Source organism: Asterias amurensis, chromosome 14 (genome assembly GCF_032118995.1).
Source record: "Asterias amurensis chromosome 14, ASM3211899v1".
Lineage (NCBI taxonomy): Eukaryota > Metazoa > Echinodermata > Asteroidea > Forcipulatida > Asteriidae > Asterias > Asterias amurensis.
Window position 1 is genome coordinate 7,042,513 of NC_092661.1, and position 18,860 is coordinate 7,061,372.

At 40.4% G+C, this 18,860-nt stretch overlaps 2 protein-coding genes across 4 annotated transcripts in view; one reads left to right on the forward strand and one right to left on the reverse strand.

Moving 5' to 3' along the window:
* LOC139947560 (PAX3- and PAX7-binding protein 1-like) overlaps window positions 1–8,496 on the forward strand; it is a 70,627-nt gene extending 62,131 nt beyond the window's left edge. For all 3 annotated transcript variants that reach the window (XM_071945503.1, XM_071945501.1, XM_071945502.1), the window contains exons 16-17: window positions 1,918–2,072; window positions 5,713–8,496. In XM_071945503.1, the coding sequence (XP_071801604.1) occupies window positions 1,918–2,072; window positions 5,713–5,815 (258 nt within the window). In that variant the 3' untranslated portion in view covers window positions 5,816–8,496. The remainder of the gene's footprint in view (window positions 1–1,917; window positions 2,073–5,712) is intronic.
* A 149-nt stretch (window positions 8,497–8,645) lies between these two features.
* The window catches only part of LOC139947561 (histone deacetylase 8-like), a 38,336-nt gene continuing 28,121 nt past the window's right edge, over window positions 8,646–18,860 (reverse strand). The window contains exons 9-10 of the mRNA XM_071945504.1: window positions 17,095–17,200; window positions 8,646–10,265 (exon numbers count right to left, since the gene is read on the reverse strand). Of these exons, the coding sequence (XP_071801605.1) occupies window positions 10,237–10,265; window positions 17,095–17,200 (135 nt within the window). The 3' untranslated portion in view covers window positions 8,646–10,236. The remainder of the gene's footprint in view (window positions 10,266–17,094; window positions 17,201–18,860) is intronic.

Genomic DNA, 18,860 nt, shown 5'->3' on the forward strand with positions numbered 1-18,860 from the left:
AGCTATGAAAACTAATTGCATTAAAAACAATTACTTGGTAAGATTTGCAGCTATGGAAAGTATAATGCTTTTTGGAGAAACTTTACACTTTGCAGTGTTGCGGTAATGGAAAGGGCTATTACTTTTTATCCAGCGATAATTGAATCTGAGGAATATTACCACCGTAATGCTTCTCAGGTAGTGTATTGCAACAGCAGAATATTCTTCTTGCGTGACCAAACTGCTCCAGATTTTTCTAAAACGCTATCATCTTTTGAAATGAAATGTTCACAGGTTAGTATTATGGTATTTATTTACTATAAAATATTGGTTTGAGTTACTAAACTTTTACAATAACTGTTATGTAACCATGTGACATCATGAAAGAGCTACAGAGCTTAGGGCCAGTTTCACAAAGAGTTTAAATTCATCTTTAGCTGTGTATTAATTTTTATTGCTAGCAAAGTGTGATGTCACAATACAAATAACTATGGTGATACTACCAACTCATCTTTGATGAATCTTAGTATAATCATGGAGGAAGGAAGAGAAGGAGCTCGAACGAAGGGACTTCAAAAGCCGAACCCGTGGTACCGCGGTTGTTTAGCGACACCTTGTAATCACCCACATACCTTATACAGACAATGGGTTGCCTGGCGTATTTGAGTTTGCGCGTGCGCACTTGGTTCTTCACTCAACTATGGTGTCGTATGTCGTATGGATATAATACAGAAAAAACAACTTTTTTGAGACCTGATAAAATTTGTGTACACTTTCGCCCACCAAATCGCAAAGCACAATTGAATACCAACCACCCTCGTGTGCTAATACCCAAATTTTGAACCACCACTAGTGACAGGAAAGTTGCAAAAAATGTAGAAATATGCTATGATATTTCCATGTAAACACCACAAACGGTAAATGAAAGCATGTGTATTCACAATTCTTGTCTCCAATGATTCAACTTTACACGAAGGCAACAGTGCAGAGTGGCGGTACCACATATTAATACAAAGAGATCTAATCGCGCTCACTAATCGGCCGTCCAGCAGGAGGTCTCCTATCTTTATTCACTGGTCAGACAGGGGCATTGTCAGGGTATTCTTTTGTTACTCTGCGGTTTTGCGGGTCGTTCGAGCTCCTTCTCTTCCTTCCTCCATGGTACAATAGATGTTAAACTGATTCGACCTGCCCCTAGCAATCTTGGTGGTCTAGTTGGTATGACACTGCTCTAGAATTGCAAAGGCCATGGGGTTTGAATCTCACCTGACTAATATGCCTGGGATTTTGTTTTTCATAGAACTCAGTTAAGTACCGAGTATACAGTGCTAACACACTTCGGTGTATATGGGTAAAAACCAACATGAATATTAATCTTAAGATATTTAAGATGAAGAACTTTAAAAAAAAATAGTACCCATGAAATTATATTCTAATTTTGACACTTGGGAACAATTTATTCACCTTATTAGGACTATCGACAACTTTGGTCAACAAACTACATTACATCACCATAACATACATTTTTCAACGATTTATTTTGTTATGCCTGAAACCCCTGTGTTTGTTTGCAACAACCACATTTTGAGTGTTAAATTTTGTATTAAATAAACTATTTGTGAGAGTAAACACGGCAGCTGAAAAGCTTTGTTGTAGTTTAGATTGCTACATGCACAAACCCGTGGCACTATATCTGTGAGTACTGGGGTGGATTTCACAAAGGTAGTCCTAACTTAGGACTAGTCCTTGGCAATGCTAAGAGATAGGACCAGTCCTAAGTTAGGATGAGTAACTGGTCCTAACTTAGGACCAGTGCTATCTCTTGGCATTGCCTAGGACTAGTCCTAAGTTAGGACTACCTTTGTGAAATCCACCCCTAGGACTACCTTTGTGAAATCCACCCCTGATTCTTATATTCTTATGTTTTGTGTGTTTTAGATTGCTGCTAAATTTCCACCACAATGGTTTAAGGAATTGCAAGGTGATCAGACAATAAGACAACTTGAACCATTCTGCCGTTACTTGAAGCATGCTGCAGATACAATGAAGAAGAGAAGTGCTTTGGGAAATGACATGGAGAAAAGAACAACAAGGTACAGGATTGCAGCTGACTTACTTTTCCAACTAATACCTCGCTTCCACTCATAAATGATAAAAAGAGACAAAAACAGTAGCTCCCAAAAGTCTCCCAAACACAGTGGCCCCTGACACAGTCTCCCAAACACAGTGGCCCCTGATGACACAGTAGCACCTAATGACACATTAGCCCCCGACACAGTATCCCCTGACACAGTAGCCCATGACAAAGTAGCCCCTGACAAAGTAGCCCTTGACAAAGTAGCTCCAAACATAGTAGCTCCTGACGCCCCAAATACCGTAGCCCCTGAAACAGTGGCCCCTTACAAAGTAGCCCCCAACAGAGTAGCCCCTGACACAGTAGCCCTAAACACAGTGGCTCCTGATAGTAGCCCCTGACACAGAAGCGCCTGACACAGTAGCCCCTGACACAGTAGCCCCTGACACGGTAGCCCTGACAAAGTAGCCCCTGACACAGTAGCCCCTGACACAGTAGTCACTGACAGAGTAGCCCCAAACACAGTAGCTCCTGACACAGTAGCCCCTGACACAGTGGCCCCTGACACAGTCTCCCAAACACAGTAGCCCCTGATGACACAGTAGCACCTAATGACACAGTAGCCCCTGACACAGTAGCCCCTGACACAGTAGCTCCTGACACAGTAGCCCCTGACACAGTAGCACCAGACACAGTAGCCTCTGACACAGTAGCCCCTGACACAGTAGCCCCTGACACAGTAGCCCCTGACGAAGTAGCCCCTGACACAGTATCTCCAGACACAGTAGCCCCTGACACAGTAGCACCTGACACAGTAGCTCCCGACACAGTAGACCCTGACAGAGTAGCCCCAAACACAGTAGTTCCTAAAACAGTAGCCCCTGACACACTAGCACCTGACACACTAGCACCTGACACTGTAGCCCCTGACGAAGTAGCCCCTGACACAGTATCTCCAGACACAGTAGCCCCTGACACAGTAGCTCCAGACACAGTAGCCCCCGACACAGTAGCCCCAAACACAGTAGCTCCTGGCACAGTAGCCCCAGACACAGTAGGCCCAAACACAGTGGCTCCTGACAGTAGCACCTGACACAGTAGCCCCTGACGAAGTAGCCCCTGACACAGTATCTCCAGACACAGTAGCCCCTGACACAGTAGCACCTGACACAGTAGCTCCAGACACAGTAGCCCCCGACACAGTAGCCCCAAACACGGTGGCTCCTGACAGTAGCACCTGACACAGTAGCCCCTGACGAAGTAGCCCCTGACACAGTATCTCCAGACACAGTAGCACCTGACACAGTAGCCCCTGACGAAGTAGCCCCTGACACAGTAGCCCCTGACGAAGTAGCCCCTGACGAAGTAGCCCCTGACGAAGTAGCTCCTGACACAGTAGCCCCTGACACAGTATCACCTGACACAGTAGCCCCTGACGAAGTAGCCCCTGACACAGTAGCCCCTGATGAAGTAGCCCCTGACAAAGTAGCTCCTGACACAGTAGCCCCTGATACAGTAGCACCTGACACAGTAGCCCCTGACACAGTAGCCCCTGACAAATAGCTCCTGACACAGTAGCCCCTGACGAAGTAGCCCCTGACACAGTGGCTCCTGACACAGTATTCCCTGACGAAGTAGCCCTTGACACATAAGCCCCCGACACAGTAGCCCCCGACACAGTAGCTCCTGGCACAGTAGCCCCTGACACAGTAGCCCCAAACACAGTGGCTCCTGACAGTAGCACCTGACACAGTAGCCCCTGACGAAGTAGCCCCTGACACAGTATCTCCAGACACAGTAGCCCCTGACACAGTAGCACCTGACACAGTAGCTCCAGACACAGTAGCCCCTGACACAGTAGCCCCAAACACAGTGGCTCCTGACAGTAGCACCCGACACAGTAGCCCCTGACGAAGTAGCCCCTGACACAGTATCTCCAGACACAGTAGCACCTGACACAGTAGCCCCTGACGAAGTAGCCCCTGACGAAGTAGCCCCTGACACAGTAGCCCCTGACACAGTAGCACCTGACACAGTAGTAGCCCCTGACACAGTAGCCCCTGACACAGTAGCCCCTGACACAGTAGCCCCTGACAAAGTAGCCCCTGAGACAGTAGCCCCTGATGAAGTAGCCCCTGACACAGTAGCTCCTGACACAGTAGCCCCTGATACAGAAGCACCTGACACAGTAGCCCCTGACACAGTAGCCCCTGACAAATAGCTCCTGATACAGTAGCCCCTGACGAAGTAGCCCCTGACACAGTGGCTCCTGACACAGTATTCCCAGACGAAGTAGCCCCTGACACATCAGCCCCCGACACAGTAGCCCCATACACAGTCCCTAACACAGTAGCCCCTGACACAGTAGCCCCTGACGAAGTAGCTCCTGACACAGTAGCCCCTGACGAAGTAGCCCCTGACACAGTGGCTCCTGACGAAGTAGCCCCTGACACAGTAGCCCCATACACAGTAGTTCCTAACACAGTAGCCCCTGACACAGTAGCCCCTGACGAAGTAGCCCCTGACACAGTACATAGCCCCTGACGAAGTAGCCCCTGACACAGTAGCCCCTGATGAAGTAGCCCCTGACACAGTAGCTCCTGACACAGTAGCCCCTGATACAGTAGCACCTGACACAGTAGCCCCTGACACAGTAGCCCCTGACAAATAGCTCCTGACACAGTAGCCCCTGACGAAGTAGCCCCTGACACAGTGGCTCCTGACACAGTATTCCCTGACGAAGTAGCCCCTGACACATAAGCCCCCGACACAGTAGCCCCATACACAGTAGTCCCTAACACAGTAGCCTCTGACACAGTAGCCCCTGACGAAGTAGCTATTGACACAGTAGCCCCTGACGAAGTAGCCCCTGACACAGTGGCTCCTGACACAGTATTCCCTGACGAAGTAGCCCCCGACACAGTAGCCCCATACACAGTAGTCCCTAACACAGTAGCCCCTGACGAAGTAGCTCCTGACACAGTAGCCCCTGACGAAGTAGCCCCTGACACAGTGACTCCTGACACAGTGGCTCCTGACACAATATTCCCTGACGAAGTAGCCCCTGACACATGAGCCCCCGACACAATAGCCTTGTACACAGTAACCCCCAACACTAGCCCCAACAGAGTACCCCATCACAGTAGCTCCAAACACAGTAGCCCCTGACACATATTTGTGTTAATCATAATGTTCTACTTAGTAAACATCTTTCAAACCATTGAGCATGATGAATGCATTTATAATCTGAAATGCCCAATCTGAAGGCAATGTTTCTCTTTTAATGTATGCTTAAAAATTGATCCTGAAGACTTACAAAAGTGGGCAATAATTAAAACTTTGTTTTTGCTTGCAGTTTTGCATTAAGTGTTTGAATCAATTTCAAAATGCTACATAAATAAAAACAGCACCACAAAGAAAATTCAATCACAAGAAAACGTAGCGAACAAATTAGAACTTAAGTTACAATTAAACAAAAATTAGGGCTGAACTCCAAAGTGCCCAGTCATTTTCCCTTGTGTTTTTTAATGTTTCTTTTTATTGACAAATTAGGGGTTGACTCAATCAAGGGGCGACTGTGTCAAGGGTTAATGACCAGTATCCTTATATGGAAATCTTGACTAATTACATGTAGTTTGTTGTTTTTGTTGATTCTACAGAACTGGAGTGAAGGTGGTGCTAAAGATTCTGGTTACCATACATGCCATGGACCACGCCTTGAGTATCTCAGAAGGATTCAGCCTGAAAGAATTGGCAGAATAAATTCCTTTCATTTTGAAAGGAGTGGTCTCATTATTTGTCCAGTTCAAATAAGAGTTCATACATGTAGTTACACAGTGTACATGTATCTGTAAACTACTTGATTAAAGTATTTTAGGGTTTTTGTTTTTTTCAAATTTTCAAATTCTAAAGCCCATTTCACACAAGATCTCAAAATGATTGGTCGCTTGATACGATGTACCATCGGTGTAATGAAATTGCAAATTTGCGTTGTGTGAAATGAATCTGTGTGATAATGTTGCCACCAACCCGCGTTAAAAGCAACCGTTATCTTGATTGCTTTTAACGCGGGTTGGTGACCTCCAAAAATCGCATCCTTGTTTAGAATCGCCGAGATCAATCGTGTGAAACGACATCCGGCATGATTACCAACATGCACAAACTATCAAGCAGAACACGACATCACCCCGATGGAGAATGGTTTTGTTTGTTTGAGCTTCCCATCAAAATGGCGCAAATTTGTGTGCAAATTTATATATCAATCTATTCAATTGAATGCACAAGTGGTTTGTTTTAGCCATGCCACATCGGCATTCAATATAGCATAGAAGGTGCAACTACAGATTGCTACCAGATTGTCACTTTCATTTCCGTTTTCCAACAAGCAATTTCGCAAAATAAGCAAACAAAATCAATATGCACAATGATTTGGTTTATTTCTTTATTCTTTGTTACCTTGTGGTGTATTTTTTATACTTTATTCTTGATGGTTCTTTCTTAAGTAGCTTAACTTAGGGTAAACACAAGATATTGGTCAATTGGGAGCGATTGTTTTGTGAGGTTGATTTATTCTGCATTCATAAATACCTCATACAGTTTCGCTATTCCTATTGGTGGAGAGTGCGTCACGTGGGTGTGTTTAAACCTTTGTTTATGACCAGTAAAAAGTGTTTAAATATGGGCGTGACACGCGAGCTTTGATGCACCTGTGGTTATAAGACAGTGTCTTCATTCCTATTGGTCGAGAGCAACGGCCGATACAGCTGTGCCACATCACGCGATGCGCACGACGCGCACGACGCGCATAGCATTCCCTTATAAGGAGTTGTTTACCCGAGGGCGGCGCAGGGCCTTACCATTTCTGGAGGGGTGTTTTGTTGAAAGAAATCATTGAACAATTATAATTTTTGCATTTATTTTACTTTAAAAAAAAAAGTTTTGATGTTTTTTGACCGAAAAGGTTTTTATGAATGGGAATCAAAGTGTGTTGAATCGGTTTTCAACTAGTGGTTTAAACCCGCCGAGGCCTGGTTCTTGATTATTTACCTCGATTTCGTCTCGGTAAAATTATCAAGAACCAGGCCTCGTTGGGATTAAACCATTAGTTGAAAATCTCTTCACCACACATTGATTCCCTTATTAATTAACCATCTGTTGGCATTTTGCATTCCAAACATCTTGGCATGTATGTTTGGCTATAGGCATAACACTGCAGACTTCGCTTGGCCCCAGCATCCTGCAGGTCTATTCAGGACCACTGGGATGGGCTAATCAGCTTGCACAGGAAGACGTCATGCATGCAGTGTGAGTGATTTGAGTGTGATGCATTATGGGACTGAGCATTAACCAATGAGCGTGCTTGATATGTTTGCCCATCCTAGCGCCTTAGGTTTTAAGTCAAGGGGCTGAGCGAAACTGCAGTCATTCTTCACTTTGTAGTTGTATTTATAGCAAACATCGTTGAAGAATATCAAGAAAGTGACTCTTATACCATTTTATCCCTTTTAAAAATGTAAAGGAGATGCCCAAGTGACAACTTAGCTGCACAATTCCCTCAAGTGCCTGCCCCAAAACAGGTTATCAATGACCAAATGCCAAAAGCTACTGTGAATTTGAATGCTGTGAATGTATTTGAACATTAAATGAAAGGTACAGTAAAGGTTGGTAATCGTTGGTTGATACTATAAAGCATTTTGAGAAACATTCCAAGTAATGCGATTATGTAAAAAGGTATTGGTTTTTATGCCCCCCAATTTGAATCCGAGTACTGTTACTGTGTAATGTTACCTACATGTATTGGGGATTGTTCTTCCTGCAAGGACACATTCGCTCTGAACAAATTTATTTTCTAAGCAAAATTAAGTCAGGCGCCAGCCACAAAAATGCAAACTTAATCTAACTTTGGCCGGTAACCTGTTTCTGCCAAGCAATACTAATCTGTGCTTAGCAAGTTTTTGTGCTTTACCGTTTTTTTTTTAAATTGGGCCCAGAAAGCTAAGTTACCCAAAATGTATTTTAATGGGCTTACATTTGCACCATTTTGTGTTCTAAAACCCTTGGTTTTTATTGTTCATAATCTTTAGGCAGTACTACATGTACCAGCCCACATTATGATTTATTATTATATAAAAAAAAAAGAAATTCTTTCAAATCTTAGATATTTATATGTGTACATAAAAAGGATTTGTTGTAGATGATGTCATTCAGATTGAGGGTGTTGGAGTACTCTAATTCAAATAAATCTGCCATCCTTGATGCTTCTCCCAACATTGACCCAAAAGACTCCCTTCACATGACTTTTTAACAACAAAACCAAGACAAAAAATGGCCAAACTTGAAGATCAAATTAATCAGTTTTAATAGTGCTTTACAACTTAAAAATAATGTACATATGTATTTCAACAGTGTACTTAAATAAAATGATAACTAATCAACAATAATAATTTTGTGTTATCCCAAACATGTTTTTCCATTGTGCGTTTGTAACAATTACCATATAAATAATAAAAACAACTGAACATCAGATTTGTACTACTGGATAACAATGGTATTGTTTTCATCGCACAGACTGGTTTACACTCACTTCAGAAGGGCTATCCAGAGTTGTGTCAAACTAAATTTGACACTTGTCTAAAAAAAAGTGGTTAAGATGTCGATCATGTCATAAGCTGAACCTATTATGTCAATTTAATGAATGGTAATTACAAGAATGTATGTTAGAATCGTACAATTCACCAGGGCACCATGGTGGCCCACAAGCAGGAAGTAGAAATTCAGACCTCTCTTGTTGAGAAAATTAATACAAGAAATGATGGGTGATGATTGTATTTTTATCTCCAGTTTAATACAATAAGTTTGCTTGTCTGAAACCCAAATTTGGATTGACCAATTATAGTCGCCCAAGTTACACTTGGTTTTGGTGTTCTTTTGGAGCGCCTAGTGTCTGAAATGGGTTTAAGTCACATATAAACAAGCATTTTCATTTAAGACTAAACAAGTTTTGCTTTATCTCAAAGTCAGGGGGCAAGCTTCCACAGATCAACCTCAACATGAGCAAAGCTGGACACATTCATTAGTGTGCAGTGTTTCAATTAAAGGTCTCCTTGCAACCAGGCAACATCTTGCCCAAAACAATTTCTGAGGAATTTGAGCTTTCAATGGTGATAAAACAAGTCAGTAAAGCAGACATTTTTCTGAGTTCATTGTTCAGATTCATATGTTTGAATTGCTGAAAAGTCATATTCCTAAACGTTGTCTCTGCAACCAAAGGAGCCATTAGGGGCAATTAGTTAATAGTCAATGTTAAAACATTTCAGTTAAAACAAAAATGTTTTGACCCACCAACCCACAACAAATTTCGATTTGTAAGTAGGGCAATAATAGGGTAGCGACTGCTGTTTAAAACTGGAAGGGTTGTGGTGATACAGGCCCGAGCCAAAGGCCCAGGTCTTTACCGCACGCCCACGACCCTGCACTCTTTTATTCCCATTCATGAATGCCTTTTATGTTAAAAGGCGTAATAAAAGTAAGAAACTCTGTAAAACCTATCCGTTTTTCGTTGTCCTTTCCTTGAGCTCTGTACGTGTCTTGCATTTTTATGACTGAGACAGTTTTCGGATATGCACATAGTAGTAGTAGTATGCATCCTCGTATTCATGAGCCAAAATGGACCGGCGTCCCTGGGAACGAGGTCGTGGGCTAATTTTGTTACATTGACTATTATGAATGGCCCCCAATGTCACATTATTGAGGACTCCTACTGTAGGAATAAAATGCTGCTCATTGAAATGTCACATGTCAAAATAATGTGGGACCTTCAAGGCCAAGTTCAGTTTGTGATCAAACAGAATCCTTATGCAAATGGAAGGAATCAAATTACAAGTTTGTAACCTCGGGTTAAATTGTTTTGGTCAAAATCCCAAAAATGGTTTCAGTTTCTTACTAAGAATGCCTTGTTCAAACGATGTAAAATAAATTCCTCTGATTCAACTCTAAGTTCCTTTTCAAACCACAGGCAGGACACCTTTAGTTATTTAGAAGATGTGTACTTTATGGGCTTCAAACAGAAGGGGATGTTGGCTTCCAATATTTATGTATACTACATGTTTTGCAATCTTCTCTGTTAGGACTTGCACTTACAGCTGATGATTGCAAAGCGATGGTTACTTTCATTAGATGGACTCTTATCTGTCAGCAATGTTCTCCAGATTGGCTGAAAGATATTCAACATAATTGGTTAATACAGTAAATATGTAGTCTTTTTAACAATTTGTACAGGTGATGCACCCCAGTTTGGAAAACTATGTTTAACAAATTTACAAAAATGCTAAACTGTCACTGGAAAACTATTAAAAAGGAATACAACATATGGAAAAAAGTGCGTGCAATTGCTCAGCGACGCCTTAACTGTAGCCTTCAACACATGAAACCTTGGAGTAAACCGAGCTCTTTTGCCAAACTTTTTGCTGTTCATGAAAGGTGGTTGGGTATTTTAACCCACCTCGCCCAGCATTTTTAACTGCAAATGATTCTCTTTCCAGCAGTGATAATAATTATCAAACTATTTAAACCCAAGCCAACAGGGCTCTTTTTGATTTAAATGTTGGTACGTGTATAAAGGCCAAAATAGTCCCTTTCCTTTACAATACAATACAATGGGCTTTTAATAGTGCCTTGCAAATAATACAACAAATGAACAAATGCAATTTACAAAAAAACTAAGGAACAAAAGCTCAGGGTCATCAGAACAGTCTTGGATAAATGTGATTTGCTGGTTACAGAGGAAAATGACAAATCAAAGAGCAATACATCCGCGATTCTCTCTACTTATGTGGATATCCCCCATAGACAGTAAACAGAGTCGAAGCCCAAATCCAGGAAAAAAGAGCCAAAAACAATGACAAAACAACCAAAGACGACACCAATAGCACCAAGGGGATGGTTGTCATACCATACATACATGGACTCTCGGACTGGGTTTCTAGGGTGTTTAAAAAAACATGGTTTCCCATCTGTTTTTAGACCACACCGCACTCTAGTCAAATGTTCACCCCAGCCCCAAGGACAAGTTACAACCTCTACAACAAGGCCATTTAGGAAATTCCTTGTCCTGCTTGCCCCAAAACCTACATCGGTCAAACAGGCAAAGAAGTTGAAAAGTTTGAAAGTTGACCCTACACCCGGTCTGTACTCCATAGAGTTGTATATAAGAACTAGAGGGCGCACTGGCCTATATACGCGCCCAGTATGCGCGCAGGCAGCCATTTTTTAAGTTGACAAAACAGCATCGCGTCAGTGTTCAATAAACACAAACTCCAACAAATTCTTCATATTCAACGCGCATGCAGAATGGCGCGCGTGTCTCCTTGCGGTCCCGTCACGTTTGTGCAAGAAGCATCACCAGTGCGCCCTCTAGTTCTTATATATATATCTCTATGGTCTACTTGCTCTTCCTCCATTACCAAGCAACACAAGTCGGCCATTACTGACAATGTTGCAGCCACCAGCCACACTATCAAATGGGACAATGCCTCGGTAATTGACACAGAACCTGACAAAATCACAAGATGGCTAAGGGAGGCTCAGGCCATCTGGATCAGACGCAGGGGGGAGAACACTCTCAACAAAGACGACGGGGCTTACGAGCTCCAGAACATTTATGACCAATAAGTCCAAACCACGCCTACAACACCCTCTGTCCACCAAGAAAGGGAATAAAAGGCAGTTCGGATTTTGACAACAGCGTTCCATGCACACATACAGGTCAAATCTTATGTGCTCAAATTCAGCTCAAAGTTTTCCATATGCATGCAGTGCATACACTTCTTGTGTTTTTCTAAAGAGCCTTGTCTATAATCAACTTCTGTTAAGACAAACTGACTGTTCTCTGAAAATGCATAGTACCAATCTGATTAATTAAAACAAACGTGGGACATATTGTGAACAATCAAACCCACACGTTCCACATCTTTGTCCAAGAATTTTAAAGACAATGCCAGAAAAAACAGATAAGTAACCTATCTAAAGGTGAGGTAGTGTTTTGAATAAAATGTCAAATTTGCCGTAGCTTTGTAATGGGACATTGTCAAGTATAAGATTATATGTGATAACAAAATCGGTGTACAACCCCAATGGGAATAGGGCCGGTAACAAAAATAAGAAAACAAGTAAGATACAAAATCTGGACGATAACAATAAGCTAATCGGCTTAAACTCCCAATAAACAACAGGGCCCAATTTCATAAAGCCTCACCGCTGTTCAGAGCTCTACATCGAGTGCCAAATAGTTTTGCGCATGCGCGAGATTTTCAGAAAGTCCAACATTAGATAAATTATTCACAGCAGTGACCCCATCGCTGTTTTGTGCATGTTTCTATGACTTTAACGATGAGTTTTGTTGGCGTTTGTGAGTAAAATTGAATTTCCCTGATATTAAAACAATGTTTGTTGTAGAGGAAAATTATTATTCTATCAAATTATTCCGTTTATATAGCAGCAAACCCTCTGGATTAATTAAAATCAGTGGGATTCCACCAACGTTTTTCTGACGCGGCCCACATATTTCACATACAAACTAAACAAACGCATACAATGCACAATGTTTATTACAGTTTGCACACGTCACAAAAAGCGACAATTGCCCAATGCTCGTGTACATTACTCTTGATAAAAATGCTTCACCAGAACGTCGGCATGTGTTACAAAAATAAACAGGGAATTGTTTTCAAAGGGTTTGCTCTCTCAATTTTGAGTGGAAAACATTAGTTGTTATATATTTCTTACGTGTGAGGTCTATTTCTCAACAAGAAAATTCACATTACGTAGATTTTGAAGGATCAATTCGACTCAAAATCCGACCATCGCAACTAACTTCATTGCATATTCATGTTTAGTTTTCCATCTTGGCTTTTAATTGGTCAAAAATCGCGATGACCCCAGATCGTTTTCAACGGTTGAAAGGCTATGTTTTGTTTACGATTTTGACTCAAGAGAGCGCTCGTCAACAACTTCGCACATGCGCAAAACTAACTGTCAGGGAGTAAGCAGCGGTGGCCTGTAGGCACACAAATTTGCTTAGCAAGAAATTTCTTCCTTAATAAAAAAAGGATTTCCAACCAAATTTTCATGTGATTTTCAGGATAAGCATACAACAGCTGAATGCCAGTGCAAGCCATGTTAGCACAGCCAATTGGGCTGCAATCACGGGCAAAATTTTGATGCCTTGGTTGAAGCCGTGCTGTCTAATAACTTCAGTGACAATTACTGAACTTTATTATTATTCTTTGTTGTTGAAAAGTTTTAAAACAGTAGTGAGTAAAATTAAATTTGGTTTTACCAGATTTCCTTCTTCTTTTTGAACCAAAATTTCAACGCTGCAACTTTAAAGGAACACGTTGCCTTGGATCGGACGAGTTGGTCATAACAAAAGCGTTTGTAACCGTTTTTTATAAAATGCATATGGTTGGAAAGATGTTTTAAAAGTAGAATACAATGATCCACACAAGTTTGCCTCGAAATTGCGTGGTTTTCCTTCTACTGTGCGAACTAACATGGTCGGCCATTTATGGGAGTCAAAATTTTGACCCCCATAAATGGCCGACGTGTTAGTCGACGAGGTAAAAGGAAAACCACGCAATTTCGAGGCATGTTTGTGTGGATCATTGTATTCTACTTTTACAACATCTTTCTAACCATATGCATTTTATAAAAAACGGTTACAAACGCTTTTCAAAGACCAACTCGACCGATCCAAGACAACGTGTTCCTTTAAACAAATCACTTGAAGTTGTCGCTGACCATGTTGCGACCACACAAAAACAAAAACACAATGCACAAACCACTTGTTAGACAATGCACGTGCAGTACACAACGCACATACGGGCAACATGAACTCCATACACGCGTGGTATGATAGCGGCGAATTCACACGCGTTTTCGTTCAGATTATTTTAGGTACTAATCTCATCTCCACGATCTTATACATAAACCATCGTGCTCTGGATTTTTCTACTATGACATCAGTATCGGCAAATGAGTGACAGGCGGTGCAGTGCAATTAAGTGCAATGCACCTTATACTGCATACATTCTGCAGTTGCTTTGTAGATTGGTTACGTAGCTTTTCCAACTCAACGGCGGCAAACATGATGATCTTTTTTCCTGCTAGCAATTCAAGGGCAGGTCGTTCGTTCGTTGTAGTGTTTGTTTGAAACATCAAGACTTTTGGGGATTTCATTGTGTGCATCTCTTGTTTTTTTAAAAATATAATGCAGTTGACAAAACTATGGTTTTCCGCTCGAAAGTTTGAGCAGCTATTATCCGTAAAACAGCATAGCTAAGCAACAATAGTTGTGACGATCGTCGTTCGTGTTCAACAAGTGGTTCATGATGTTTCTTTTAAAATCTCAAGTCGGTTTTGCTGTTTTCTCCTTACTAAAACCTCCCCGAATTTTATTTTTCAATGCACGTACGTCTGTTTTGCCCAGTGGATTACTTACTGGCACTGTCTTATAACTGTTTGTTCTTTATTCTCCAAAGGCCGTTTACAACTTGCCTTTGACCTACATTGTAGTTTCAAAAATTTAAACGTTATGAAACCTAAACAAATATTAAGGAAAATATTAATTACCATGATCAGTCAATTAAAATTAAGCAAACAATTACGGTACATTTAAATCACTCTTGACATTTTGATTGGTTGCAAATACTTGTGTGAATCATTATTTTACACTAATTAGTTGATTTGTTTAAAATAAATACAAACAGACAAATGATTATCAGCTTCTTGACCTTAGGCCTATAGTCTGAAACCGAATGGACAAGAACGGATAGAAAATTATCATTGGTAAATGATAACTCTTAATTTCTTCAATAAAGAATATTTAAAAATGACCTCTTCATTTTAGTCTTTAAACAAAAATCTGTATCAAGAGTATCACATACCCCGAAAATATCTTGTGGACAGCAAACTGATACTGCGTTATTTTATACTAAATGGGTCCAAGCTTCATAGTTTAAGTAACTGCTCTGAAACGGCCTTAGAATGCCACAAAAAACAATTTATAGAGTTTAATATTGTGATTTTTAAAAAAAGTTCAAATACAAACCTTGTCAAACCATGGAGGTAGAAATAGCTCCATGGTCAAACTGGCATGTGACTTAAGTGACACAAAAACGAAGGATTTACTTATTGTAAATTGAACTGTGCAAGCCTTTATTGAAAAACACAAATCAAGTAGACTTGGTTGTAATCTGTTTGAAATGATTCATGTGTTATTTGCATCTTCTTTGTAACAATGCACAGTGGTTTAAGACCCAGACATCAGGTCCGATTTTTTTTCTGAGATAACTACATATCTTTGGTGACTTGAACAAGAAGAACTAATTCGTTGAAGAATTTTTATTTTTTTAAAATTTATTACCCTGGTTTTTTAAGGAATTGTAGTTCGTATAGTAGTACGTTTATATTCAGCAAAAATCACAAACCCTTATGTTGAAAAAATACCTGGGTAGGCATATAAAAATTGTTTGAGAAAACAAATATTGTTTTTAAATTACCTGTATAAGTGACCTTTCGCACTGTAGAAAATTAAATAGGGACCGAAGTTTTGATGATACGGCAAAAATGCTTTGAAATCTTCGACTAAAATGCTACTTATAAAAAAAGCCATTAAGGGCCTGGACGAAATGCTAAAAATATGTAATAGATTAGTAAAGTAACCATTCGTTGTGGCTAGAAATTCACGGTAAATTAGCGAAAATGAGGTTTTACTCCTGAAAATGCGAATTTTCAAAAAAGCAATTGTTTACATCGCAAAATTAAGGAAAATAAACAAAAATCAAAACGTTGGATATTTTCCCAATCGGCCACCAACGGCCAACATATTCTTTGTATTTGTTTCTATAAAATGATAGAGTGACTACTTAGCTTTGAAAATAAAATAGCGCCGAAATCCCGCAAGATCGCCTTCACTCCCCAAAACTAAGTTTTCAGAACGCTGTTTTTAACCAAAAACATCGTGTACATTAACATTACACACAGAAGATATAGCGCCCTCTGTTGACTTCAAAACCACATCATAAAAATTGTCACAATAATTCGTGAATCACGACACGGATCGAATAATTGGGGATTATTTTAATGGACAACCACGATTTATCTACCTAAAGATGACATTGAGACATGCTTGAGATATTATAAAGGTATTTTGACCGATTATAAAGGTATTTTGACCGATTATTGTACAGAAACTTGTCGATGTCGGGGTCACATAGGGTTTTAAACCACTGTGCAATGTTTGATCATTATTGCAAAAATAGTGGAGGTCTTTCAACTTTACAATAAAGCCTCTGATTTTCTACTTAAAACAAAAACAAAAAAGTAAATCAAAATAGTTTACTTGAACCAGAGAAATAGGCACAAGTAATGGTTCAGAAACCACCAGAGCTTCCACCTACAGTAGCCAGAGCTTCCAGCGGCAGATTTGACGAAACGCTAGGATTAATCCTATCTCGAGTTAGGACGAGTAACTCGTCCTAAGTTAGGATAGGTTAAATGCGTCCTACCTCTTCAGATAGGGAATTAACTCGTCCTAAGTCCTAAGATTAATCTTAAGTTAGGATGAGTTTGGTGAAATCAACGGCAGGGCCCTTAAGAGGGCCCTGGACACCGGCCAAGACAGACTTCGCGCTGAGCGCTGATGTTGTGTGCTACGCACACAATGTTTCTATTTTTTTGGGTAGTGATTTTAGGTTGCACTCCCACTTTTTCAGTTTGCACTCCCACTTTCCAAACTCCTGGCTAAGACCCTGTAACAAGCAAAATGCAACATCTAAAATTTGGTTGGTAATCTTGTTTTTTTTATCAAGAAAGAAACTTCATGCTAAGCAAATTTGTGTGCTTACATGCTTTATGAAAATGGGCCCTGATGAGTAGACCCCACAAGGCAATCTTAATAGAACCAATAATAAATTCTTTAGAACGGGACAATAGATTGGACAATGCAGGTGACTTGACTATATAGACATGATAATGAGCCTAACCTGTTATGGTAGTAATGATGTTTTCCACATACTCTTCAGTGTTGAGATTTGGTCGATGAGTTGGGGAGATGTCAAGTTGGTAGTCTGGTCCATATTCAAGGAAATGCTGTCAGTACAAGAATACATTCAAGTTAAATACAAATACTAGTCTAACTTCATCTTGACTTTCACATCTATTACTCGTGTCCAAACTTATTGCTGTCTAAATCCATCAAGGATAGTATGATTTAGGCTTTCATACAAAGTTAATTAAGATGTGAAAATAAGACAATGTTGATAATGAAATGTGCCTTCTGTCTGCTGTTTTGTTGTTTTGTCACACCTGTTTTTAGTAGAATTAATTCTATTTCAATGTGCAATTTTCAATGTGTAAATTTAGGGGAGTGGCTAAACTATTCCACATATTTTTTTATTTGTTATTACCAATTTGCCTCCTATTTAATTTCAATTTTTATGTAAAATTGTTGTAATTCAGCCTTTGTGCTGCGAAGACAGTTGTTTAATAAAACATTTAATCTATCTATCTATCTATCTATCTGTATCTGTACATGTATCTGTCGATACTGTAACAAACTCCTACAGTTGCATGTGTGGTGTGGCAAGTAGACAAAATTTAGTGGTGAGCTCCCCTTAACGACATTGGTCATTTGGATTTTATCTACCCAAGTCTTGAACATGTTGAATGAGTCTATTGATACAATAACATAGTAAAATTAAACAATAGTGCATGCTCCACTGTAGTGCATGTTCAGATGATCGCTATGTGTCTATAACTTTACATTGAAAATGTTATAAAGGCCATTGAAGACTTTGAATGGGCGCCATCATTAAGTTCTAATAATGAGTTGGGTATGTCTGTAAACTGGATGAACAAGCTACAAACGGATCCGGTCTGTGTGCTCTTGTACATGTACTGTACATCAGAATGACGCCCGACTGCACTACGTCTACAACGTCCAACTTCTCGTTTTAAGTACGTTGCCACTCCGTCCAATAGACCGATTGCGCTACCAACATCACATGAGCTGAGATTGGTATTACACATCAACAAATCAAAGTGAGTTAAAAAGACATGATTATTGTTGCATTTGATTGTACAGTCAAGACTTTTCTTTCTCGAAATCACTGAAGCATATTCTGGAGTTTGTAACATGAGACCTTACCGGTGGCTGAACAAAGTTCCACCAACTAGGAAATTCTACGAGAATGTTCAAACGATGTCATGTGTTATTGTATAAGTGCCGGAGAGTGTGGTTTTTACATTGCCTTCATTGTAATGATTTTGCTGCCATTATTTTCAATAAAAATCTCCTGAAGAAGCTTTGAATTCCTTTATGTTCACCCTCAAACAATTTGATTAGAGGGGGTAACTGTCAGCTAGAGTCGGAAAACTTTGCAGTCTCCCCTGGCACAGCCCGACTTCACGCCATGCACAACACAGAAACCACAGCGCGTGAGCTTGCTCACAAACCTCAGTAATTTGCGTAGTCTAAACACACGCTCAAAGGAAACCTCTTTTGTAGTAGAATACTGGATTTATCAAACGGAAAATGTGATTGAAATCAATGTCACAACATTCAACTTTATTAAAAGGGGTTCGTTTTGAGTTAAAGACACTGGACACTATTGGTAATTGTCAAAGAACAGTATTCTCAGTTGGTGTATCTCAACATATGCATAAAATAACAAACCTGTGAAAATTTGAGCTCAATGGACCGATTGCGCTCCGTGCGTCACCTGACCTACATGTATAGTGGGTATTAGAT